A 27,112-nucleotide genomic window follows, 5' to 3' on the forward strand; every position below is an offset into this window, starting at 1 on the left:
GATTACTGTTATGTGAGGTACTTAAAGAGTTTATGTTCCGTTTAATAAATAGTGCTTTCACACGACATTCTGTAACTCCGAGTTCGCGAATCACAAGCCAGAACGACTATATCGTGTGCCAGAACTACTGCATCGCGACCCAGTACGATAAAATCCACCTTACATAAGTTTTCGCGTCACCCGCTCCGTGCAGAACTATTCTTTCCCTGCATCACGCAGCCTTCAACCTCAAATTAGGTCGGCTCTTGGTGAGGAGAGATGTAGACAGCAAATCATCATTTATATCACCATTCTATTTGTGCTGTGCAAATTCTTTGAACATTCACGGTACCTTCTAGTTCGAGCAAAAGAATGATATAAATATTATTTTTATCAGTTGAGTCTTATGTAAGTAATCAACCATTGTATCTTGTGTTAAGTGACAAGTATTTTCACGCAAGAACATGCCTATACAGTTATTCATCTGGTACACTTTCATTTTGAAATTTTCCTTTACATATCGTGACGTCCAGTGACAGACCGCTTATCGTTTCAACCTCGTTGCCTCCGACGCAACTCATCAATACACGTTCAAATAGATGTCGCTTACGGCTCCAGTCTCAAATCAAATCCATCCACTTCGTTTCTCGACAGAAAAAAAAGCTTCTTCTTCCTTTTTACCCTATTTCGTATATCACAGATCTCGTTAAGCCGTTGAAATAGCAGCCAATGAATAACTGCTGTTCACATCCATTTGAGAGTTTCGAAGGCTTTTTGAAGTTGATTACGAATGCCAGACCATTTCAGTAAGAATCCTGATCTTTCACAGAACTTTAATGCACTTATCGAACGACTGTCGTTAAGTATTCACCACAAGCGTAAATAATATGGTAAAATTACATAGGATACTTCCAGCAGTGTACCTCTCCGACAGGGGATCATGTATCCTTTGTCTTCTCTTCCTTAATTAATTTGTCTTTACATTGTTTCGTTCCCAGTTATCCCAGTCTGATAAGAGTATTGAGTTTCGTTACGCTCCACCCACCACAGGCCCAAAGAAAGGAAGCATTTCACTGCCCCTGGCTGATACAAAGCGCGCAGCACTGATCCCTCCATCCTACTGGCAACGAGCCGCGTTTGCAAGTTCGCCTCTCCATTCAAAGATGAAACAATGGTCAGTTTTAAATTACTCAAGCATAAAGCCGAAATAAACTTCATCATCTGTTTACGATTGCTTTTACTGGTGAAGTACAAAATGGTTGAAAACTAAATAAGAAAATTTTTCTGCCCATGTACCATCTATGATACGGGTATAAGTCACAGTTGGCATATTATTTCACTAATATAGGCTTCAGTTATTTAGATTTTGGATCCGTGCAGAATATGTATAGAATCAGACTATTTGGCAATGCAGATACTCACATAACCTGGTTTCCTGACGTCATATCCGCATTGTTTGTTCTTGATAATTTCCTGTAACAACAAGAAATGCTCAAAATAGAAAATACAATAACATGTCAATAACATGTTTAAGTGTTTATTAGAGTAATTGGAAAGGTGCGTCGTTCCACTACGTGAAACCGAATAAAATTCAATAAACCTGTCAGCATAAAAAATGAAAACATTTTAAAAATGAGTTTTGAAACGCATCCATTCTTATTCCATCCACAAGTTTTCTAAAAGGAATTTAAATCTCATGTTGTATCGACAAGCCACCAGTTCAATTTTACACAGAGTACGCGAAGGAACTTGCCCCCCTTCTTGCAGCGGTGTACCGTAGGTCTCTAGAAGAGCGTAGCGTTCCAAAGGATTGGAAAAGGGCACAGGTCATCCCCGTTTTCAAGAAGGGACGTCGAACAGATGTGCAGAACAATAGACCTATATCTCTAACGTCCATCAGTTGTAGAATTTTGGAACACGTATTGTGTTCGAGTATAATGACTTTTCTGGAGACTAGAAATCTACTCTGTAGGAATCAGCATGGGTTTCGAAAAAGACGGTCGTGTGAAACCCACCTCGCGCTATTCGTCCACGAGACTCAGAGGGCCATAGACACGGGTTCACAGGTAGATGCCGTGTTTCTTGACTTCCGCAAGGCGTTCGATACAGTTCCCCACAGTCGTTTAATGAACAAAGTAAGAGCATATCGACTATCAGACCAATTGTGTGATTGGATTGCGGAGTTCCTAGATAACAGGATGCAGCATGTCATTCTCAATGGAGAGAAGTCTTCCGAAGTAAGAGTGATTTCAGGTGTGCCGCAGGGGAGTGTCATAGGACCGTTGCTATTCACAATATACATAAATGACCTGGTGGATGACATCGGAAGTTCACTGAGGCTTTTTGCAGATGATGCTGTGGTGTATCGAGAGGTTGTAACAATGGAAAATTGTACTGAAATGCAGGAGGATCTGCAGCGAATTGAGGCATGGTGCAGGGAATGGCAACTGAATCTCAATGTAGACAACTGTAATGTGCTGCGAATACACAGAAAGAAAGATCCCTTATCATTTAGCTACAAAATAGCATGTCAGCAACTGGAAGCAGTAAATACCATAAATTATCTGGGAGTACGCATTAGGAGTGATTTAAAATGGAATGATCATATAATGTTGATCGTCGGTAAGGCAGATGCCAGACTGAGATTCATTGGAAGAATCCTAAGGAAATGCAATCCGAAAACAAAGGAAGTAGGTTACAGTACGCTTGTTCGCCCACTGCTTGAATACTGCTCAGCAGTGTGGGATCCGTACCAGATACGGTTGATAGAAGAGAGAGAGAAGATCCAACGGAGAGCAGCGCACTTCGTTACAGGATCACTTAGTAATCGCGAAAGCGTTACGGAGATGATAGATAAACTCCAGTGGAAGACTCTGCAGGAGAGACGCTCAGTAGCTCGGTGCGGGCTTTTGTTGAAGTTTCGAGAACATACCTTCACCGAAGAGTCAAGCAGTATATTGCTCCCTCCTACGTATATCTCGCGAAGAGACCATGAGGATAAAATCAGAGAGATTAGAGCCCACACAGAGGCATACCGACAATCCTTCTTTCCACGAACAATACGAGACTGGAATAGAAGGGAGAACCGATAGAGGTACTCAAGTTACCCTCCGCCACACACCGTCAGGTGGCTTGCGGAGTATAGATGTAGATGTAGATGTAGAATGAAACAGAAGGTTGGTCGTTCAAGAATGGATGCCCATGGTATAGGGGTGCCACTGCGAGAAAGCGAAGACGAAGCCTTTATGTGTGGCACGACGTGACGCCCTGCCCTGTACGCCCAATCTGACAGTCCCCTTCACCAGCTTACAATCTGCGCCTTATTTCTTCAATAATACTGGAAAGATCCGCCTCAGTTGCGAAAAGTTACTGGTCTTTACCGAGGTTTCAGCTAGAGTAATCTAGCCTTCTTCAGAAGCATAAATAAACTAATACATGCCAGAATAAGGCACGGTCAAACATGAAAAGCTAAAGAACCGTGCTACCATGCCAAGCTACATTACTTAGCTGAGGAACTCCAGGAACTTAGCGTTGGAACTCCAGCTGAGACCTGGGTAAAAACCAGTAACTTTTCGTAAGTGAGGCGGATCTTTGAAGTATTAATTTGTCACAGTTGCTGGCAGGGCTGCAACATGTTAAAAATCCTTATTTCTTCGATGAAGGCTGATATTTGAGGGGGGGAGGGGCGGTAATCACCTGGTTCCGCTCATGATAATACTGTTCTTGCTAATAGCAAGCAGAAGCTCAACTGCATCACAACTGATTTAACAACGCAATTTGGGAAAATCAACGAGAGGTGTTCTACATGGGAAATAAAAATAAATAATGGAATTATGTCAGTGAACTGCAAGTTTATACTGATTGGAGGCACCTACAACTCCATTAGTATCAGTCAATCTTAACTCCGTCCGAATATGCCTCTGAAGGCCTGACAGTATCAACAGATCACGGTGTCATCCTCAGTCGATAGGCGTCACCGGATGCGGATATGGAGGGGCATGTGGCCAGCATACCGCTCTCCCGGTCGTTGTCAGTTTTCGTGACCGGTACCACTATTTCTCAGTCAAACAGCTCCGGAATTGGCCTCACAAGGGCTGAGTGCACTCCGCTTGTCCACAGCACTCTGCAGACCCGGACGGTGACCAAAGTGCCAGCCACGCTCGGCTGCGACTAACTTCGGTCATATGACGGGAACCGGTCTTTCCACTACGGCAAGGCCGTTGGCACCACTCAGTCAAATACTTATAGTTGTATTGTTAACATATTTGGGAATTTTTTATTGAATAGGGTTCCGTCTTGGTTCCGCACAACCCTAAACGTTATCAACTCTAGACCTAAACGGCCTGCCCATCCAAGTACACTGATGTGCAAAATTCAAGGACGGAAGTAATTTTCTCATGTAGTGTACCTGCCACGTAAAATATCTCGACGAAATATGGTCCATACACAGAAAGAACTGCTACAGCATAGTACAGAAGGTAACGGAAAGAAATAAATGAGACTAGTAGAACGACAATTTTATTCAAAGATAATAATTACACTGAAGTCACGCGATTTGTAATGGTCGCTCCTTTCAATACGGCACACTCACCGGTCAGCGTTATTGGGACACTACTGCTACCTTACATGCATCGTTTAAGGGGTGCATTCGGCCCTGACTTGATTTTTATGGATGCCAACGAGCGACCGCATAGAACAGCAGAGGTGGAGGATCTCTTGGAATGAAGGAATGTTCGGCATCAGCTGTAGAATATTTGAGAACAAAAGAAAATTTATGTCGGACCGGGATTCTAACCCGGATAACCGAATTGGTTAAGCGACCGATAGCGACAAGCGGGGAAACCGGATCTCGAGCGCCGGTCGGGGACAAATTTTCATTTGTTTTCAAATATTGTACAGCTGATGCGGAACCATAATCGCAATTTGCGAGTTGATTCACAACTACCATTTAATTGTTTCATTTTGTCCGTGAAGGGCTCCGAGCGCGTCAAACTACAACTCGATTTTTGTGGATTCTATGATCTGCGGCATAGAGTAACTTAACTCTGCTGTTTATTATTGTATTAATATTGTGCTCTTACTCTTGTTCTATCCATTGTGGATTTTATTGACTGTTACGTGAATTTACGCATAGAGCTTCGTTAGTCATAAAATCTGTGCTAGTTATTCCGCATTTATTTAGCAAGCCAAGTGCTGGTGGCAAGCGGGATGCACTCATCTCTTGTGAGGCAAACTGAGGAGCTACTTGATTGAGAAGTAGCAGCTACTTGATTGAGAAGTAGCAGCTACTTGATTGAGAAGTAGCGGCTCCGATCTCGTAAACTGACATACGAACGGGAGAGCGGTGTGTTGGCCACATGCCCCTCCTTATCCGCATCCAGTGACGTCTTCGGGATGAGGATGACACGGCCCCAGGTCGGCACCGTTGGGCGTTCATAGCCTATTCTCAATTTGCAGTATCATTCGATGAGAGAGGCTTGTCCTCTGCTTGTTAAATCCAAATTATTCATTGTCGAGTAAGAAAATTATGTAGTGCTGGAGATACTCTCAGTTGATCCTAAGACTTATCGAGCAATTTCACCAAATGGCTCTGGGCACTATGGGACTTAACTTTTGAGGTCATCAGTCTCCTAGAACGTAGAACTACTTAAAACCTAACTGACCTAAGGACATCACACACATCCATACTGGAGGTAGGATTCGAACCTGCGACCGTAGCAGTCGCGCGGTTCCAGATAGCAATTGGACAACTGGCTCATTTGCGCGGTTCCAGATAGCATTTGGACAACTGGCTCATTTAATCTATTACTTTTTAAAAAAAGGAACTAATCAGACAGTTGTTAAGCAAATTAAAACGATGTACCGACGAGTATATTTTAATGGCGACCCTGAATTCTATCTTGTATGAGAATTAAGTCTTTAGCGAATATATCCTTAGTTGAACAAGTAACTGGCTATACAAAATATCTATATAATCTATATATATCTTATACAGCCACACATGTCGTTCATGTCTTGCACGTTTGACATAGGCTTTGCTGTGTCTCAGGATTTGCTATATTCATTGTATATTAATTACAAAATATCTACAAAGATTCTACGATATGTGGGGCACATGTTTCATATAAGGGGCAGTCCAATGAAAATCGAACACTGCCATAACAGAAGCATGGGATGGTTTCATTCAAAAGTAATCACCATACACGTTAAGACATTTAACCCAGTGGTAGGCGACATGGTGAATTACTGTTTCGTAGAACATGTTCAGCTGCTGACGGATCCATAATTGCACCCACGGTTGTACTTTGTCGTTCGACAGAAACCGACGTCCACGCATTTCTTTTTTTTCCCCAGGTCGACAAAGACGAGAAAGTCACACGGTGGAAGATCGAAGCTGTACGAAGGATGCTGCAGTGTTTCCCACCCAAATCCCTGAAGTGTAGCTTTCGTCCAATTGGCAGTGTGGGGGGCGGGCATTGTCATGCAACAGGATGATTCTGCCCGATACCGTTCCTGGGCATTTTGAATTTATGGCGCTCTGCTATTCCTGCCGAGTATCTCGATAGCACTGCGCACTAACTGTGGTTCCACGCTTGCTGAACTCGTCGAGCAAAGGGCCATTGCAGTCGGAGAAGGTCATCATGACCCCCGATATGGGTGAACAGCTTTGGATTTCAGTTGCTGGGGAGATGTGAGATGTTTCGGCTGTTGGCTTCGCCGTTTGCCTTCGGGCTCGCTCTACAGGCGATCGCGCAGCTCCAGACTGAAGCGCCTAGAACCGCTCGGCCGCCCCGGCCGGCTCTTCCCAGTCAGAATTATGTCCCTGGACTATATTGCTCGAATTTCTATGTACAGCTTTCTGCATTCTTTTGCTAGCTACGACATTAGCCATTGGTTGGCTATACCATGAGTACCATAAAACGTCAATTTACCTGGGAGAATACTGTGATTGACGCAGCCAAATGCTTTAGAGAGGTCGTAGAAAATACCAACCGGCGCTATTTTATTGTTTAATGCTTTTAAAATATGGTGAGTGAACGTGTAAATGGCATTCTCAGTAAATCAACTCTTCTGAGACCAAAACTGTGATTTTCTTACGATATTATTGTTACTAAGGTGATATACTGTTCTAGAATGCATAGTCTCCTCAAAAAATTTTGGAGAATGTCAGCAGTGAAACAGGTCGATAGTTATTAACCTCTTATCACGTTAAAGAGGGAAATTTCAGTCTTCATGGGAACAAAACTTTAGTACTGTATTGGAAACACTATCAAAACCGGCTGAGCTTTACTTTTTGAGAGAACGTATAATTTTCTTAATTTCAGAAGTTGGTGATAAGCTCATATAATCGTACAAATCTTCCCAACCTTTTGGAAAACCATTTTTTAAAGAAAACAATATGCTCAAAAGTAAAATTATGTATTACTGGAGGTGAGGTGATGGTAAATTGTTGCTATATGATGGGACTAAAGAGGAGAGTGAAGAACTGCTAAAATTGCCCAGTTGTTTCCACAAAAATGTAAAATTTACAGTAGAGCACTAATTTACCACGATCTTAAGGAACCGTCAAATGCAGAATATTTATTGCGTAGTACTGACTATTGAGCAATATTGTTGACAGTCTGAGAGCGGTGTTGAGTGTTTGCGCAATATACTTGTACTGAAGGAAAATTCAGAGCTTTAAAAATATTTATGCTGGCTCTGTATATTAAGCAATATATCGTACCGTGTAAGGGAAGAATTGCGTAATAAACAGCAGTTCGTGCCGAGATCGAGATAACCTCAATTCACAGCGAAAGAATTTTCTTAAAGAACTGAAAAAATATTAGGGAGCGTCCTGGAGAATGTATATTTAAGCACCGTGTGGTACTCTAAGAAATGACATTTCTCACTGTTTAGGAAAGGCAAGGTGAGTCGTTGTGCAGAATAGCAGAGGAAACTGAAGACAATGTCATGACAGTAAGAAGAACTGTTTTACTTGAAGTAATTTTCAAAACTGGTAAATAAGATTAGGTTTATCTTCCAATGAGAATATATATATGGATGGTGATATCGATATCGATTTGAAATTAGTCATGTCACTTGGAGGTGTAAAAAGATTTCAGTTTTTAAGTCAATTCGATCAAAAGAAACTGCTATTTGGATCACATAGTTTCATACTTGCAAACTCGCTCAACAAAACCTATAGCTGGGCTATCTACATACATAATATAGTTTATACGCAACTACAGGCGAATGCTGGTAACCTTCTTCTTCGGCTGTAGGGGCCCTCTGCCTGTCGAGTTTCTCGAACGTGGAACCGTAATCAGTGCGGCGTGCTACAAAGACACTTTGCAGTCAAAACGCCCAGGAACGCTGTCGATCGAAATCATTTTGCTGCACGATAACGCCCCCCCCCCCTTCCCAAACTGTCAATCGGACGCTTCAGCGGCTTGGTTCAGAAACAATGAACATCCTCTGCACAGCCCCGATCGTTCACCTTGTGATTTTCAGATTTTTGGCGGTGGGTGCTGTTGTGTACCCATCAGCGGTCAACGGCGTCCCACGAGAAAGGAATTGATCGGCTCGTCTCGCAGTGTGATAAATGTCTTCGTGTGTATGGTGATTACTTTTGAATGGAAACGTTCCATGTTCCCGTTGTGGCCGGTATTCGGTCTTCATTTCACTGTCCCTTATGGAAGATTTTGTCATTTGTTTGGAACTTTCTGGTGATTCTCTTGTTAAGAAATTGTGGATTCTCAGAAGAAACATATAGGCCTCCAAAAACCACAGTTATTTCCACTCTTCGCCCTATGCTGCTGCTAATCCTGCCGTGGCACTATTTTAGACAGATAAAATTCCAATAAATAATTCGAGATTACCATCAAAAGTGTGAGAGTTTCATTTAAGTTTACGAATGCTTAGGAGAGACGTTTATTCCTGTTAGGTTCCCCAGACTATTCAGCTATGTGAACAACGAACATAAATATCTGTAGCCCGCCAAAAGGTGAGTGAGCAGAGCGCCCACTGGGTGGGTGGGTACTTACGTTGGGTTTCCGCTTGCAGCAGGAGAAAGGCACGCCGCACGCCTCCCTGCTGCCGACCTCGCGGGAGGAGCAGTTGAAGTAGTTGTTGCGGTCCCAGTCCTTGGGGCCCTCGATGCCGCAGCACTGCAGCTGCAACACACGGGGCGCACATTCAGGGCGGCATGGGAACTGGACAACCGCTGGAACGCATCAGAGGAGCAGCCCGGCAACGGAAGACACTCAGTATCCCCTTGAATTAATGTATCATTGCATGTGCATCAATTATCAACCTTTTGCTTCCGTACGGCAAAAAAATAAATAAATGAGTGAGCGGCGATTTCCAAAATACTGTTGAATCCTTCCCAGTCCATGCTTTTGAGGTGCCAACATCTGAGCAGAAGAAACTTTTCCAACATTGGTTTTACAGCATACAAAACTGTATAAGTTTTAAAGATGATAATTTTGGGAAGTAATAAAACGAAAAGCATTAAAAAAGTTTTAATTTTTTTGTAAAAACTTGAAATCATTGTGGTTTCTCACTATTAACGTTTTCTGCTCTTTTAATGGCGTTGTATTTTCTGGCCATGGGAACCTTTGTATAGAACGTCTTCTTTTTCTTTGCTCTTTGTCCACATCTAACGTGGTCGGCCTGTTAATCTGGATTTTTGCATGTCAGTAGTATAGTGTGGCCAGATTCCCTTTCTCTCGCCATCTCTGCCCACATACGAGGGCACGTTGAAAAGTATTGCCTCTGAATGTCTATATGAAAACTTCTAAATCTTTTTAAACAAAACAAATGTCGTTAACATTCTATACCTTTAATCTTCATGTCTACATACTTTTAGCCCACTGTTACCACAGATCTTCGAATTTTAGCGTGTAACATACCGTTCTGGAACGTAACTAAAATGTAAAATCACAAGCCCCAGTCATCTAAATTTCCAGTTGCAATGATGATCGAAGCGATCGCTGTCTTAAAAGAAGTCTATGGATACCGCGACTGTATGCTGGCCCCTATTTCGATTGTACAACAGGTGGGATTCCTCCTAGAAGTCGGTCTGGTGGCCTTAAGATGGCCTAGTGTAACGCTGAAAGCCAAAATAAAACTGAAAATTTAAATAGCTGAAGGTGTTGCGATCTGACATTTTATATTGAACAGCCGGGGTCCGGCAACCAACCTGTTCAAAGACGAGCTTACAGTTACGTCGGTGCGTGAGAAACAAGCTTCGAATTCGCAAAGTTCCTCCACGCGTGGAGCTCCGCCTCCTGCTGTATGACAGAGTCACATCACACACGACTGCTGTGACATCTACAGCAGTCCTTCGTCTTAGATTCACTACCATCGCTCATCTTTCATATAGTCCCAACATTTCCCCGTCCAATTTTCATCTGTTCCCAGAACTTAAAGAACTCCTTCGAGGCCTTCACTTTGACGGTGATAAAGCGGTACACAGAGAGGTGAGTTTTTCGCTGCGCTAGCGAAGTCAAATATTCTACAGGGGCGATATCACCAAGCTGGTCTCTCGTTGGGAGAAATGTTTGCAGCACCAGTGTTGTTATATTGAGAAATAAATACGTCGAAGTGAACAATAAATATGTAGAATGTTAAAAACGGTTGTTTTATTTAAAAAACTTTAAGACTTTTCACATAAAAATATCGGAGGCATTACCTTCCAACACGCCCTTGTACACTCCTGGAAATTGAAATAAGAACACCGTGAATTCATTGTCCCAGGAAGGGAAAACTTTATTGACACATTCCTGGGGTCAGATACATCACATGATCACACTGACAGAACCACAGGCACATAGACACAGGCAACAGAGCATGCACAATGTCGGCACTAGTACAGTGTATATCCACCTTTCGCAGCAATGCAGGCTGCTATTCTCCCATGGAGACGATCGTAGAGATGCTGGATGTAGTCCTGTGGAACGGCTTGCCATGCCATTTCCACCTGGCGCCTCAGTTGGACCAGCGTTCGTGCTGGACGTGCAGACCGCGTGAGACGACGCTTCATCCAGTCCCAAACATGCTCAATGGGGGACAGATCCGGAGATCTTGCTGGCCAGGGTAGTTGACTTACACCTTCTAGAGCACGTTGGGTGGCACGGGATACATGCGGACGTGCATTGTCCTGTTGGAACAGCAAGTTCCCTTGCCGGTCTAGGAATGGTACAACGATGGGTTCGATGACGGTTTGGATGTACCGTGCACTATTCAGTGTCCCCTCGACGATCACCAGTGGTGTACGGCCAGTGTAGGAGATCGCTCCCCACACCATGATGCCGGGCGTTGGCCCTGTGTGCCTCGGTCGTATGCAGTCCTGATTGTGGCGCTCACCTGCACGGCGCCAAACACGCATACGACCATCATTGGCACCAAGACAGAAGCGACTCTCATCGCTGAAGACGACACGTCTCCATTCGTCCCTCCATTCACGCCTGTCGCGACACCACTGGAGGCGGGCTGCACGATGTTGGGGCGTGAGCGGAAGACGGCCTAACGGTGTGCGGGACCGTAGCCCAGCTTCATGGAGACGGTTGCGAATGGTCCTCGCCGATACCCCAGGAGCAACAGTGTCCCTAATTTGCTGGGAAGTGGCGGTGCGGTCCCCTACGGCACTGCGTAGGATCCTACGGTCTTGGCGTGCATCCGTGCGTCGCTGCGGTCCGGTCCCAGGTCGACGGGCACGTGCACCTTCCGCCGACCACTGGCGACAACATCGATGTACTGTGGAGACCTCACGCCCCACGTGTTGAGCAATTCGGCGGTACGTCCACCCGGCCTCCCGCATGCCCACTATACGCCCTCGCTCAAAGTCCGTCAACTGCACATACGGTTCACGTCCACGCTGTCGCGACATGCTACCAGTGTTAAAGACTGCGATGTAGCTCCGTATGCCACGACAAACTGGCTGACACTGACGGCGGCGGTGCACAAATGCTGCGCAGCTAGCGCCATTCGACGGCCAACACCGCGGTTCCTGGTGTGTCCGCTGTGCCGTGCGTGTGATCATTGCTTGTACAGCCCTCTCGCAGTGTCCGGAGCAAGTATGGTGGGTCTGACACACCGGTGTCAATGTGTTCATTTTTCCATTTCCAGGAGTGTATGTTATTGTAAGAACACTAAATACCCGAATTCCTGGAGTACATAGGTATTTTCCTTCTACCGGTAAAAAAAGACTTTCTCCTCTAGGGCACCTGCAAGGCATTAGATGTACTTTAGCTTGTAGCGAAATTCAAGTAGATAGTTCCTGTGAGTTATAGTGCGATCCACGAACGATGACAGTTCGCGCATGTCGAAGCACGGACGGGATTGCATTGGTGACGATTCCCAGCGACAGTTGCGGTCGGGCAAGCATTTGCCTTCTGCTTGAAGAAAGCGTATATCCCATAAATTATGTCTCTCGCTTACTTATGCAGAATTTATCACTTATCACCACAATCAGCGATGACAACTCGCAACAAATGGAACTTAAATTCACTAAACAACTCGCTACGATCACGTTTAACGCTCGCATTAGCTACGGCATTCACAGCAGGGCGATCAGAACATACTGAACGCTCATTGGCTGTCCGAGCATGCGTGACATAGGTGCGCAGAATAAGCCTAAACTCGACCTCCATCGTTAGTGACTCCAACTATAGTATGGGTAAAGGTTAGGGTACGCTGAAAACCAGAATAAATTAATTATTGACCCCTTTTAACAATCCCCTTCCCTCCCTCACTCCCCCAGATCTAGACGATACAGTTGCTGAACAGAGTTCAAAGAAAACTTGAGTCTGGTTTCAATTACCCCACTCATACAAGTACACTTGGTAGTGACTTCAGCCTACCGTCAACATGAGCTTTCCGGTCTCCAGTGGAGTGTGCGCTGATACGAAACTTTCTGGAAGATTAATACTGTCTGTCGGCCGAGACTCGAACTCGGGACCTTTGCCTTTCGCGTGCTACCCAAGCACGATTCACCACCTGTCCTCAAAGCTTTACTGGCGGAAGTAAATCATCATCTTTCTCTTTGTAGATGGGCGCCAACAATATATTTTCACCTTCGAAGGAGAAAGTTGGCGATTGAAATTTCATGACAAGACCCTGCTGCAACGAATAACGCCTGTTTTATTGTTTGCCACCTTAATTCGCGTATCAAATTCATGGTATTCACTCTATTTCGCGATAATACAAAATGAGTTGCTCTTTTTTGAGCTTTTTCGGTGTCATCCGTCAATACTATCTGATGCAAATCCCAAACCGCGCTTGAATACCCCAGAAGAGAACGGATAAGTTTGGTCTAGACAGTGACTTTAGTAGACCTGTTGCATTTTCTAAGTGTTCTGTCAATAAATCGTAGTCTTTGGTTCGCTTTCTCCACATCCTTATCTATGAGCTCACTAGAATTTAATTCGAATTTCAATTATTTGTAATTGTAATATCTAAGTGTTTAGTAGAATCCACAGCCTTGACCTTTATGTAATTTATCGATGATGATGAAGTCCCTAATTCCTTCACAGAGCGTAGGGGAACGATGCGGGAGACCCGCACCGCCGAACTGGGCAAGGTCCTAGTGGAGTTGGTTTGCCATTGCCTTCCTCCGACCGTAATGGGGATGAATGATGATGATGCAGACGACACAACAACACCCAGTCATCTCGAGGCAGGTGAAAATTCCTGAACCCGCCAGGAATCGAACATAGGACCCCGTGCTCGGGGAGCGAGAACGCTACCGCGAGACCACAAGTGGCGGATTTATGTAATTTTTCGTGGCAACCGAAATTTAGCGGATTTCTATTAGTACTCGTATGGATGACTTCACACTTATCCTTATTTATAGTCAACTGCCACTTTTCGCACCTTACAGATGTCATTTTGCAATTAGTTTCGATCATCTGATGACTTCACTAGATAGTAAATGATGGCATCATCTGCAAAAAGTCTAGGATGGCTGCCCAGATTGTCTCCTAAAACGTTTATATGGCTCAGGAGCAACAGAGGACATCTAACAGTTCCTTGGGAAACGCCAGATATTACTTGTGTTTTGCTCGATGACTCTCCGTCAGTTATAATGAACTGTAACCTTTCTGACAGGAAATCATGAACTGACAGGAAATCATGAATACAGTCGCACAACTGCGTAGGCACGCAGTTTGACTGGAGAACGCTGATGAGGAGCGGCGTCAAAAGCCTTCTGAAAATCTGCAAATGTGGAATCAATCTGACGCCCACTGAAAATTAAGAGCTACTTGTGTTTCACAAGAAGGATATTTTCTGAATCCGTGTTGCCTATTTGTCAGTAAATCGTTTTCTTCAAAGGAATTCATAATGTACCAAAATCCTACTGCAAATCGACGTTAGTGATACGGGTCTTTAATTCATGTGATTACTCATATCTCAAAAAAATGGTTCAAATGTCTCTGAGCACTATGGGACTCAACATCTTAGGTCATAAGTTCCCTAGAACTTAGAACTACTTAAACCTAACTAACCTAAGGACATCACACACACCCATGCCCGAGGCAGGATTCGAACCTGCGACCGTAGCAGTCCCGCGGTTCCGGACTGCAGCGCCAGAACCGCTAGACCACCGCGGCCGGCACTCCTATCTCCTTTCGTGAGTATTGGTGTTAACTTTGCAACTTTCCAATCTTTAGAAACGGTTTTTCGACGAGCTGGCGGTTGTATATGATTGCTAGGTATGGTGCTATTGTATCAGCATACTCTGAAAGGAATCTAACTAAAGTGGCATGATTTTTCGTTGCTTCTGGAACAGTGTTTTGACTTTTTTGTGTACCATGGGGATCGCTGCCATCTTTATTAATCTATTCAGTATAAATCTCTCAATTGTCGCCGATATTATTTCCTTGAATTTAAAACACATCTCATCTATGTTTACAAAGTCAGATTGGGTGATGTGAAGACTGTGTTTCAGTAATGTGTCAAGTAAATTTTTATCTGCTTTTGAAATAGATGTATTATGCATTTATTTTTGGTGAATTTATATATGACGGTATTCAGTCTTCAGACCCGATTCCCATGTCCGTCATAATGCTACCTAACTGTTGAAGATTATTTGTCGCTAAATATGGTATCGTCTGAAGAACGAGGTCTCACGTCAAATTTAGTACCTCACGAGGGAACCACAAGTCAGAACCGTCGCAGCCACATACATCGAAGAATGAAATACGTAGGAGAAGACACGTCCTCAAGAAGTACACACCCACCCGCGACATAACGATTATCTACGTCTGAGTGCACTGCCGCTGACGTCACTGGGTAATCATCGCATACGACGACAGCATCGTCTTAGCTCATCAGATCTCGCTGCGAACTAACAAAATTATTAGTCAGAACTGTATATCAAAGTTTAAGTAGTCAATTATACCTTGAGATGAGACTGTAATTCTGTATTGTATCAAGTGACAACAGTCATAGTGTTCAGCGCCAGTCACAAATACAAGATTGTCATTCATGTGTACATGGAGTGACTGAATTTTTTTATGCTGCAGCATCCATTCAACCTCCTCCAGAAGTAAATCTACCCTTGGCACAACAATGTCAACGAGAATGTCTCAAGAGTTTTTTCTCCTCCGTCACTACCCTAAGAGGTTAAATATACACTCCTGGAAATTGAAATAAGAACACCGTGAATTCATTGTCCCAGGAAGGGAAAACTTTATTGACACATTCCTGGGGTCAGATACATCACATGATCACACTGACAGAACCACAGGCACATAGACACAGGCAACAGAGCACGCACAATGTCGGCACTAGTACAGTGTATATCCACCTTTCGCAGCAATGCAGGCTGCTATTCTCCCATGGAGACGATCGTAGAGATGCTGGATGTAGTCCTGTGGAACGGCTTGCCATGCCATTTCCACCTGGCGCCTCAGTTGGACCAGCGTTCGTGCTGGACGTGCAGACCTCGTGAGACGACGCTTCATCCAGTCCCAAACATGCTCAATGGGGGACAGATCCGGAGATCTTGCTGGCCAGGGTAGTTGACTTACACCTTCTAGAGCACGTTGGGTGGCACGGGATACATGCGGACGTGCATTGTCCTGTTGGAACAGCAAGTTCCCTTGCCGGTCTAGGAATGGTACAACGATGGGTTCGATGACGGTTTGGATGTACCGTGCACTATTCAGTGTCCCCTCGACGATCACCAGTGGTGTACGGCCAGTGTAGGAGATCGCTCCCCACACCATGATGCCGGGCGTTGGCCCTGTGTGCCTCGGTCGTATGCAGTCCTGATTGTGGCGCTCACCTGCACGGCGCCAAACACGCATACGACCATCATTGGCACCAAGGCAGAAGCGACTCTCATCGCTGAAGACGACACGTCTCCATTCGTCCCTCCATTCACGCCTGTCGCGACACCACTGGAGGCGGGCTGCACGATGTTGGGGCGTGAGCGGAAGACGGCCTAACGGTGTGCGGGACCGTAGCCCAGCTTCATGGAGACGGTTGCGAATGGTCCTCGCCGATACCCCAGGAGCAACAGTGTCCCTAATTTGCTGGGAAGTGGCGGTGCGGTCCCCTACGGCACTGCGTAGGATCCTACGGTCTTGGCGTGCATCCGTGCGTCGCTGCGGTCCGGTCCCAGGTCGACGGGCACGTGCACCTTCCGCCGACCACTGGCGGCAACATCGATGTACTGTGGAGACCTCACGCCCCACGTGTTGAGCAATTCGGCGGTACGTCCACCCGGCCTCCCACATGCCCACTATACGCCCTCGCTCAAAGTCCGTCAACTGCACATACGGTTCACGTCCACGCTGTCGCGGCATGCTACCAGTGTTAAAGACTGCGATGTAGCTCCGTATGCCACGGCAAACTGGCTGACACTGACGGCGGCGGTGCACAAATGCTGCGCAGCTAGCGCCATTCGACGGCCAACACCGCGGTTCCTGGTGTGTCCGCTGTGCCGTGCGTGTGATCATTGCTTGTACAGCCCTCTCGCAGTGTCCGGAACAAGTATGGTGGGTCTGACACACCGGTGTCAATGTGTACTTTTTTCCATTTCCAGGAGTGTATTTTCGCAACCAGTTACGCTTCGACAGGGCTTCTGAAGTAATTGTTTAAACTCATTTTCCGATTCGATCGATTTCGGACGACGTTTTATGCCTAACACCAGCTTTAAACATCTATTTTCGCCAACTTATCAAGAATAGATTGAAGTCACTGCCAACTATCAATGCATCAGTGGAGTACCTATTTGAAATGAAACTCAGCTTTTCTTGGAACTGTTCAGCAATGTATCACCAGAGTTGGACGGTTGGAAAAAGCAAACAATTATCAGCCCTCGCAGTACCAACGGGGTGGGGTGGGGGGGGGGGGGGAAGAATACATTATGCTCACCTACTGAAAATACTGTAATCTAATCAGTTACATTATATATAAAATTTTTGAAAAAATATATTTGTTTCTAATGATTTTTTCTGCCATGTTCCGTAAATGTTCAAAATTGTTCAGATAAACGTATCCAAAACATGTAAGTCTCAGGAGTAGATGTCACGAAGTTTTCATTTCTTACATCTTTTATATGGCGGGCACAAAGTAGTTAGTACAATTACTGAAAGTGCGTTGATATTGCTGGGAGAGTGCTAAAAGACCTTTTCAAGTTCTGAGCCTTACTTGCGCATCACTACGTCTTTAAAAAGTATGTTGTTGATGTAAGCCATGAACAAACAATGTTTTTTTTTTTTTTTTGCTTTTTAGGCCGTGAATAAAGTACCTCCCCCCGGTAGTACGCGAACTGGAAAGTACGTTGGTGCTGCTGAGGTTAATTTATTCCGGTTGTCCAGTATAGTCTCAGCGCACACTAACTTACAGGAACTTTCCACTTCAAGGCAAACTACTTCGGACAGCAATAAAAACTCCACCACCAACTGTATGCTTCCTGGTTAGGTCCTTTGTAAAAATTTCGGCTGAGCTTATTTCCGGCTCAGCTAGCTTTCCGTAGCTATAACGATTTGAACTTCACTCCTTTCTATTGGCGATTGGAGCTCTGGTTCTTTCCCAACGCATCTGCGACAATTTACAACTAAAACACTGATTGTTGCTAGGTCTACCTCGTCCAGTGTTTGCCCAGAACCCTTTTAGACTGACGTAGTTTCTGTCGTTTCCTGAGACGCTCTGACCTCCATTCTCCTTTCAAGTAGGTCTACGTCCTATGCATAATTATGAGCCACATGCATTTGTGTATCGTTTAAAAATACATTAACACACGAATCGCAGCGTGTCAGTAAGCTGAGGCTTGAAATTCTTAGTGCCGTACTGAGAGTGGTAACGCAATGAACACGTCATGTAATTAAGCATTTTTGTTTCTAGTGCACAATAACAAGTCTCATACTCACTATCGTGCAACATCATAACAGAAAATAATAAAAGTGCTCACTGGAGTATTCCACATGGATGCTTCAAAGCACGGCGCTATACAATGACTGCGTGGAATTCTTTAGTGCGGAGAACTAATAGCTTGGATCATCGATTTACACTCATGCTCATAAATTAAGGATAACGCTGATACATGGTGAAACAACGTTCTGGTGGGCGGTTTGCGGGTTTAAATCACCTCGGGGTATGACCGTACCTTGCATCATTTGACCTGCGGAAGTCGCACGGTGGCGCTGGCAGCAGTCCACATACGCAAGGTTGTTCTCGTGCGTGTCAGAGTACCGTGCAGCGAGTAATTGGGCAGACGTTTTCAGACGTGCTAATGGTGACTGTGTGTTGAAAATGGCTCAAAGAACACATATTGATGACGTTATGAAGGGCAGAATACTAGGGCGACTGGTGGCTGGTCAGACACAGCAGGTCGCAGCACGGGCCCTCCGTGTGTCACAAAGTGTGATCTCAAGATTATGGCAAAGATTCCAGCAGTACGGGACGTCCACAGTGTAAAACACCACAAGGAGACCGATATCTCACCATAAGTGCTCTCAGACGGCCACGGAGTACTGCAGGTAGCCTTGCTCGGGACCTTACCGCAGACACTGGAACAGCTGTCTCCAGACACACAGTCTACAGATGACTGAAGAGACATGGTTTATTCGCCCGGAGACCTGCAAGGTGCATGCCACTGACCCCTGGTCACAGGAGAGCTCGTAAGGCCTGGTGTCAAGAACATGGTCCCAGGTTATGTTCACAGACGAGCCCAGGTATAGTCTGAACAGTGATTCTCGTCGGGCTTTCATCTGGGATGAACCAGGAACCAAATACCAATCCCTTAATGTCCTCGAAAGGGACCTGTATGGAGGTCGTGGTTTGATGGTGTGGGGTGGGATTTTGATTGGTGCACGTACACCCCTGCATGTCTTTGACAGAGGAACTGTAACAGGTTAGGTGTATCGGGACGTCATTTTGCACCAATATGACCACCATTTCAGGGGTGCAGTGAGTCCCACCTTCCTCCTGATGGATGATAACGCACGACCCAACAGAGCGGCCATCGTGGAGGAGTACCTTGAAACAGAAGATATAAGGCGAATGGAATGGCCTGCCTGCTCTCCGCACCTAAATCCCATCGAGCACGTCTGGGATGCTCTCGGTCGACGTATCGCTGCACGTCTTCAAACCCCTACGACACTCCAGGAGCTCCGACAGGCACTGGTGCCAGAATGGGAGGCTATACCCCAGCAGCTGCTCGACCACCTGATCCAGAGTATGCCAACCCGTTGTGCGGACTGTGTACGTGTGCATGGTGATCATATCCCATATTGATGTCGGGGTACATGCGCAGGAAACAGTGGCGTTTTGTAGCACATGTGTTTCTGGACGGTTTTCTCAATTTATTACCAATACCGTGTACTTATAGATCTGTGTCGTGTGTGTTCCCTATGTGCCTATGCTATTAGCGCCAGTTTTGTGTAGTGCCATGTTGTGGCACATGACATTGTGCAGTTATCCCTAATTTATGACCATGAGTGTAGATGATGCGTACTAACTACGCACAGAAAATGTGTAAGCGCTCCGCCAATCGGAGACGCAAAATTTTCTGTTTATGTTAAATGTGTTTCAGTAAATTACAAGCAACACATAGCCAAAAAAAAAAAAAAAAACTACTCACCCAGTCCTCCTGTATCCAGTCTACCAGGTTTTGTTGGTCCGGGTCCTCCCGATAGTGGATTATGAAAGCCTGGAAACCCTCCGTGGCTTGGTTTTTTATCTGCAAAAACGAACGCAAACAATGAGAAAGACAGAAATAAGATTCTATAAAACAAAGGCTTAGTTTAAAAGTGACACTGCAGCCCTGAAATCGGAAGAATGATATGTTGAATAACTATGGAAAACAGTTTGATTTTCTTGCAGGTTAATCCGTGTACACTCCAACAAAACCTTCACAGATTTTCTGTCTAGTAATAATGTCATCGCACGACAACGTTTCAACAAGCCTCATACCCGTTTCTTCCTTCGTTTTGCTGTTAACAATATACTGGTAGCAGCGTCCGCAGATAACATTTTAACGACGAATGGAGGAACTGAATAGAGTTGGGGATAGACTACAGAAAGTACTGTAATAAGACTAAAATAATGTATAAGCATCATTACAACATCTTGGGTTGTCGGGTGTTCTGCCGGATATCAGCGTCGTACTTGCACGATAAATACTGGACCAGGTCCACTGGAGGAGCAGTCTCAGGTCGCACCTGATGAAGGTCTCGAGCTACGTGACCGAAATATCGTGCAAGTACGACGCTGATATCCGACAGAACACCCGACAACCCAAGATGTCATTAGATCGCCGGGAAAGCCTGAAGAGTTACATCATAACAACAGTTATGTTATGTGGGCTGCATAGCTACAGGCGAAAATTCTCACCAGGCCTTCGTACGTGGCGGTAGGTACTGTTTTCTGGGCATCTTTATACGCTCACTGTGCGCTCAAAACTGAAAAGAAAGATGAGACGCGATCGACAGGCGTATTACAGACACTGAACAACAAATCTGTGCAAGGCTTCATCGGATTTTGCTGTTTTTTTTTTCCATTTCGCTATCGACCGCAACTTAGTTTTCAAAAAGCCCTCGTAAATAAGTCATTGGGGCATCTGCTTCCTCATGGAATCAAACCCAATAAAAATTAAACCACATCTAATAAATTTCTTTCTCAGCGTTCTTAAAGAAATAAAAATCATAATAAGTAGGGAGTTCAGAAGGCATGAGACAATAAGATGAGGTTTAAAAAATCTTTTCAGTTAACGACAAGACAGAAGAGAATAAAATGAAATGGAAGGTTCATGTTGATGCAGTGACAGAAAAGAGATTGCCAAATCAGATAGTGAATTATGAGCCCACTAGAAAAACACAGCTAGGTACACGTCCTAAGAGATGGATGGATAGATGCTAGAGATCGGAACAGGAGATTACACCCGGAAGGAGATGATGATGATGAAGTCATTATCGGATTATTACCCCATCACTTATGCCACGAATTAAGTTGAAACAGGTAAAACAGACTGCGAGCGGGTCGCAAACAGTTCAGTGTTTTGGGCGGCCAAGTCTTTCCAGAAATATGTTTTCTGCTTACCAGATGCTGTACTAAGTAACAAATTAAGCCTCTCTTGTGCTCCAATTTCAGAAATATACCTAATAACAAACGAGCAGCAAAGTAGTCTTTCTACGGAAAAAAGAAATTACGCCGCATTAATTTTGCGGAGCAGCCACTTTCGGAAAGGAGCTCTGCGCTGCGCGGCGCGGCGCGCTACTTACCCAGTCTTTAAAAATGAAGCCTAAGACGCCCGCTGTCATCTCGAGGAGCAGCAGGATGGCGAGGAAGATGGCATACTGAAACACAAAGCGGGCCGGCGCTCAGCAGCTCAGTAAACGAGTAAAAGGCTGAAGGCAGTCTGCCACGCAAAAAGTATATTAACAAAACTCACTCATGTGCATAAACAGTGTCGTTAACAAAACCATCAGGATCAGCTTAATATCTATCTATAATATAGTTTCAGCTGCTGCCTTCAGCTGATCAAAACTTAGAACCTGTTAGGCATAACGAGGCTGTGTGCATCCCCTTCCAGTCCCCCAACGAGGAAAAGCCTCCGGCAGTACAGGATATTCAGCATGGGTCTCCATACAGCAGTCAGATCTAGAAGGTTTTGTTCACAAAATACTCACAATCAACGCGGACTCATACATGAAATTTATTTCCTATATTAAAAATACCAACAGTTCATGTATTCCGCAGATACTGTTATTAGTTAATTCAGAAAGTGCACATATGTACACATATACAGTGTGGTGTATCAGTTCTGTCCATGCAGTATCCAGTTGTTAACAGGACGTGGCAGGGTGAAAATTCTCCAATTAGGAAGAGGGACGGTTCGGGGTGGAATTTCGTAAATAAAAAAAAGGTGGATCCACAATATTCGGTGCTGGCCGGACGCTGTGTTGTCCTCTACCGAGGCGCACGAGAAATACGGGCCCCGCAACGAACTGGTGACGTCACACTTGTTGTAGAGGGTGACCCTAAAGCCCATGGAATAACGTAGGTATGGAGGTAAAAACTGGCACACATGCTTGAAATGATATGGGATTTTATTGAAATAGAAAAAGGTCCACAAAATTAACAACAGATGGCGCTTCATATGGTTCAAAAGCAGTAATTCGCACACCAATTGAGTTTTAGCACAGACATGCTCTTTATAACAAACGCTCAACATGTTGGCCGTTATTCATCAACAATACCTGTAGTAGGGATCAATGTTGTGAACAGCATTGCACAGCGTATCAGTAGGTACGGTGAAAAATTTGCGTCGCATGTTGTCTTTTACCATCCGTAATGAGGTCGCATCGTGGCAGCCTTGCGATTTCACATTAGCCCCACAACCAGTAACTACACGGACTGAAGTCTGGGGACACTGGACAACGCGCATGACTGACGTAGCGGCTCAGCACGCTATCCTCACTATACGATATGCGCAATAGGTCTTTCACAAGTGTAGCAGCATGGGATGGAGCGCCACCCTGCATAAGTCGTACCCTCCAGCAGAGCAGGTGTTTATCAGCCACGCTATGGATGATCTGACCCTCTCTCACTATAGCTCATTTCATACACGACTCTCACGCGGCGTCACTAACATGTTGCTGTCCATCGCCATTTGTCGACCAGTTTTGTTCTCGCTCTTGGTTTCAATACAATCCCATATCATTTCAGGAATTTCTGTCAGTTTCTACCACTCTATCTACATTATTCCGTGAATTTGTGCATTTTCAGATGTTAACGGACATTTGGATCGCCCGGTGCATGGCAAACGCTCGGCTAGGTCCGGGAGCAGGCGGAAAATCAGCATGTGAATGAAAATGTACCAGCTGAAGTCTTTAACTGTGTCACGTCTTATTGACAGCCTGACCGTAGTAAACTAGTGTCAGATAGTAAGACCCTTCCCGCCGGAGACGGCCGCTGCATCTCGTAAGACCTGTAGTGTCACGTGCTGTGACGTATGTCACAGGACCTCTCGTTCGCCCCGACCTTCCGCCAAATGACGTCATTTGCATACGGCATGGTGGAGACGAGGCCAGCAAACTGCTCTTCCGATAGTTTTCAGCTTTCCCGACGTTGTAACAACTACTCCTCATTCAAATAGCTCCTCAATTAGCATCATGAGGCTGAGTCCACCCCCATTCACTCCTCCTAAGACGGAAAACTTCCTGCCAGTACCGATAATTAAATATGGAACCTTCTATGGCACCTAGACACGCTCAACTGGATGAAGGGAACAGGGCATTGTGGTTTAAGGGCCATATGTAGTGTCAGGCATGGCTTGGTCTAGTGATGAAATGTTCTTTTGTTATTGAGCTATTAAGAAATGACAACTGTACAACAACGCTGACACACACGTCAAGAATCATTTCAGGCTTCCGCTTTGGGTCACACAAACAGTTCCCAAGTGGACACACATCCGCCAAACGCGGATATAAGCAGACACACAGCTCCGCTCGCCAGTTAGTTACTTAGACCGTACCTCAGGCTAGTATCTCACGACAGTGTTTCAGGACTCATCTACAGTCGCCACCAAGAAGAGCCCCACTGGACATTTTAGAAGTCACGGTTCACTGTGTCTAGGACTGTACCAGCGCTTAAAGAGATCAGTGCAAGTGAATATTGATCTACATTGCCACGCTCAGTCTTCTACTCCACTTAAGTACTACTATATTCCTATCAATAAATCATCGTAAATTGCTAGTATTCTGTGTTTTCATCCATTTCGCCACGTTCAAATAATTTAATGAGTACATCTGCGTGACGTCGTCAATAACCGCCGATATATCGACAGGTGGACACACTGTCTTTTCCAAGGCAAAACTGCAGCAAGTAAGTGCTTTCGAAAGGAACTGCGGAGCAATTCTGGTAAGATCTCTCTCTCTCTCTCTCCCTCACACACACACACACACACACACACACACACACACACACACAAAAGGTGGCTGACTTCAGAAGTTACTAATACCGAAAATTAATAACCATCGAGTGAGGTAGCATTAAATCTGCTCGTCTGTTTTTTGACAAGGGAGAGAGAGAGAGAGCAGGATTCCACGCGGAGTTTATTCAGAAACCTCCATTTATAAGATTACTTGCCAATTTCGTTTCCACTATTTCCTTACTAACTCTATCCCAGTAGCTGAAAGTACACGCCGTAATTTCTGTGTTGTTATATTCTATAAGATGATACGGTTCCTCCACAGTCCTGATAGTCTGGCCAATTTATGTTTATGGAAGACCTGTAGGAAAGTGCCTTAAAGAAGGTGGCTTTGAAACCAGAGTGTTTCTCAAATATGTAGACGATAATTTTGTTGTCTGGCCTCATGTCAGTGAGAATTTGAACGATTTTTTACAATACTTGAATTCAATCCATCCGAATACTCGTTTCCCGATGGAGGTGGAAAAAGAGGCTGCCTTCCTTTTCTTGATCTATTGGTCAACCAGAAGGGTCACGGTACGTTGGGACACGCCTTTTATAGGAAGCCTCACTCACACTGACTTCTGTCTACAGGCTGTCACCTGTCGCCATCCAATTCAGCGCGAAGAAAAACTTCGTACCTTTGTTCACACGGCCCACGTCATCTCAGACCCTGAGAGTTCATCAGCTGAGTTAGCCCATCTTGAAGTCACATTTCGTCAGAATGGATAGAGTTAAAGAGAGATCACATTGCGCTATCGACCAACAAGACACCGGGTGAGTGATGATGATACCAAGATAGCACCATAGTCTACCTTTTTGTCTTATGCATGAGAATTTTCGACAGGATTGGTCGTAATTTGCGGAAGTATCAAATTAAATGGGTTTTCTGACCATCATCTAAGATCAGCATCCTTTTAGATTCCGCAAAGGACGATCTTGATTCGGTGAGGTGGATGCCCATCGTATTTCCCGCAGTTGTGTCATGTCATACATTGGTCAGACTGTCAGGACTATGGTGGAACGGTGTACTGAGCACAAGCGTCACACATGCTTGCAACAATCGAGCAAATCTGCTACTGCAGGACACTGTCTTGGCACCGGTCATCCTGGAAGCACATCCAGCTATTGGGATAGTGTTAATAAGGAATCAGTTGAAATTAAATTAACAAATAACAATGTATTTGTTTCAATTCTGAGATCTGCGTAGATTCCTGCTCTGTCCCTTGTCAAAAAACAAAGAGAGAGAATTAACGCTGCCTCACCCGATTGTTACTAATTTTCACTACCGATAGCTTCTGATGTCGGTCATCTTTGCTTGTTTGGTGGTGCTAGTGTTTCTAGTGTGTGTGTGTGTGTGTGTGTGTGTGTGTGTGTGTGTGTGTTATATTTCCTGAATTGTTCAGCAAACCGAGATTTTAAGCTTGCTGCAGGGGCAGGGTGTGCACCTATCGAAATACGGACTGCATTCCCGTAAGTTATTTGAACACTATAGGGGCCTATACGATAATGATGGAAACTTTTCTTCTAGTCTTAGGTAACACTAGTCCTGTAGAAATGTGTCAAGTTTTTTGAAGTACCATATAATGGGCAACAGAATTAAAGTGTCATTTTTTTTATCATCATTATTTTCTGCCATTGCGACACACATGCCAGAAGATTCATCCCGCAAGTGACACAGGCACCAAGGATATATGGTGTACCGAAGGTACACAAAACCGACTTCCCCTTAAGGCCCATAGTAAACAGTATAAATTCGCCGACCTACTACGTAGCGAAAGAACTGGCACCTAGGCTCCGACACCTAGTGCATCAAACCGAGTCCTACGTTAAGGATTCCACTCACTTCGTGTCTCTCCTAAAGGAAATGCGTGTTACGGACCAAGATCTGATGGTTAGTTTCGACGTCAAATCCCTATTCACGAATGTCCCAGTGTCAGATACTGTGAACATCCTAGAAGAACGCGTGTCACCTGATATACACTCCTGGAAATGGAAAAAAGAACACATTGACACCGGTGTGTCAGACCCACCATACTTGCTCCGGACACTGCGAGAGGGCTGTACAAGCAATGATCACACGCACGGCACAGCGGACACACCAGGAACCGCGGTGTTGGCCGTCGAATGGCGCTAGCTGCGCAGCATTTGTGCACCGCCGTCGTCAGTGTCAGCCAGTTTGCCGTGGCATACGGAGCTCCATCGCAGTCTTTAACACTGGTAGCATGCCGCGACAGCGTGGACGTGAACCGTATGTGCAGTTAACGGACTTTGAGCGAGGGCGTATAGTGGGCATGCGGGAGGCCGGGTGGACGTACCGCCGAATTGCTCAACACGTGGGGCATGAGGTCTCCACAGTACATCGATGTTGTCGCCAGTGGTCGGCGGAAGGTGCACGTGCCCGTTGACCTGGGACCGGACCGCAGCGACGCACGGATGCACGCCAAGACCGTAGGATCCTACGCAGTGCCGTAGGGGACCGCACCGCCACTTCCCAGCAAATTACGGACACTGTTGCTCCTGGGGTATCGGCGAGGACCATTCGCAACCGTCTCCATGAAGCTGGGCTACGGTCCCGCACACCGTTAGGCCGTCTTCCGCTCACGCCCCAACATCGTGCAGCCCGCCTCCAGTGGTGTCGCGACAGGCTTGAATGGAGGGACGAATGGAGACGTGTCGTCTTCAGCGATGAGAGACGCTTCTGCCTTGGTGCCAATGATGGTCGTA

General features: G+C 45.3%; 1 protein-coding gene across 1 annotated transcript in view; it reads right to left on the reverse strand.

The window, feature by feature from the left end:
* Window positions 1-27,112, reverse strand: part of LOC126092802 (tetraspanin-17) — a gene marked incomplete at its 5' end in the record, with an annotated part of 110,270 nt that overhangs the window by 45,757 nt on the left and 37,401 nt on the right. Inside the window, 4 exons of the mRNA XM_049908531.1 lie at window positions 1,402-1,452; window positions 9,006-9,134; window positions 20,057-20,155; window positions 21,696-21,770. Coding sequence (XP_049764488.1) covers window positions 1,402-1,452; window positions 9,006-9,134; window positions 20,057-20,155; window positions 21,696-21,770 — 354 coding nt within the window. The remainder of the gene's footprint in view (window positions 1-1,401; window positions 1,453-9,005; window positions 9,135-20,056; window positions 20,156-21,695; window positions 21,771-27,112) is intronic.

The sequence above is a fragment of the Schistocerca cancellata genome, chromosome 7, assembly GCF_023864275.1.
Source record: "Schistocerca cancellata isolate TAMUIC-IGC-003103 chromosome 7, iqSchCanc2.1, whole genome shotgun sequence".
NCBI classification, from domain to species: Eukaryota; Metazoa; Arthropoda; class Insecta; order Orthoptera; family Acrididae; genus Schistocerca; species Schistocerca cancellata.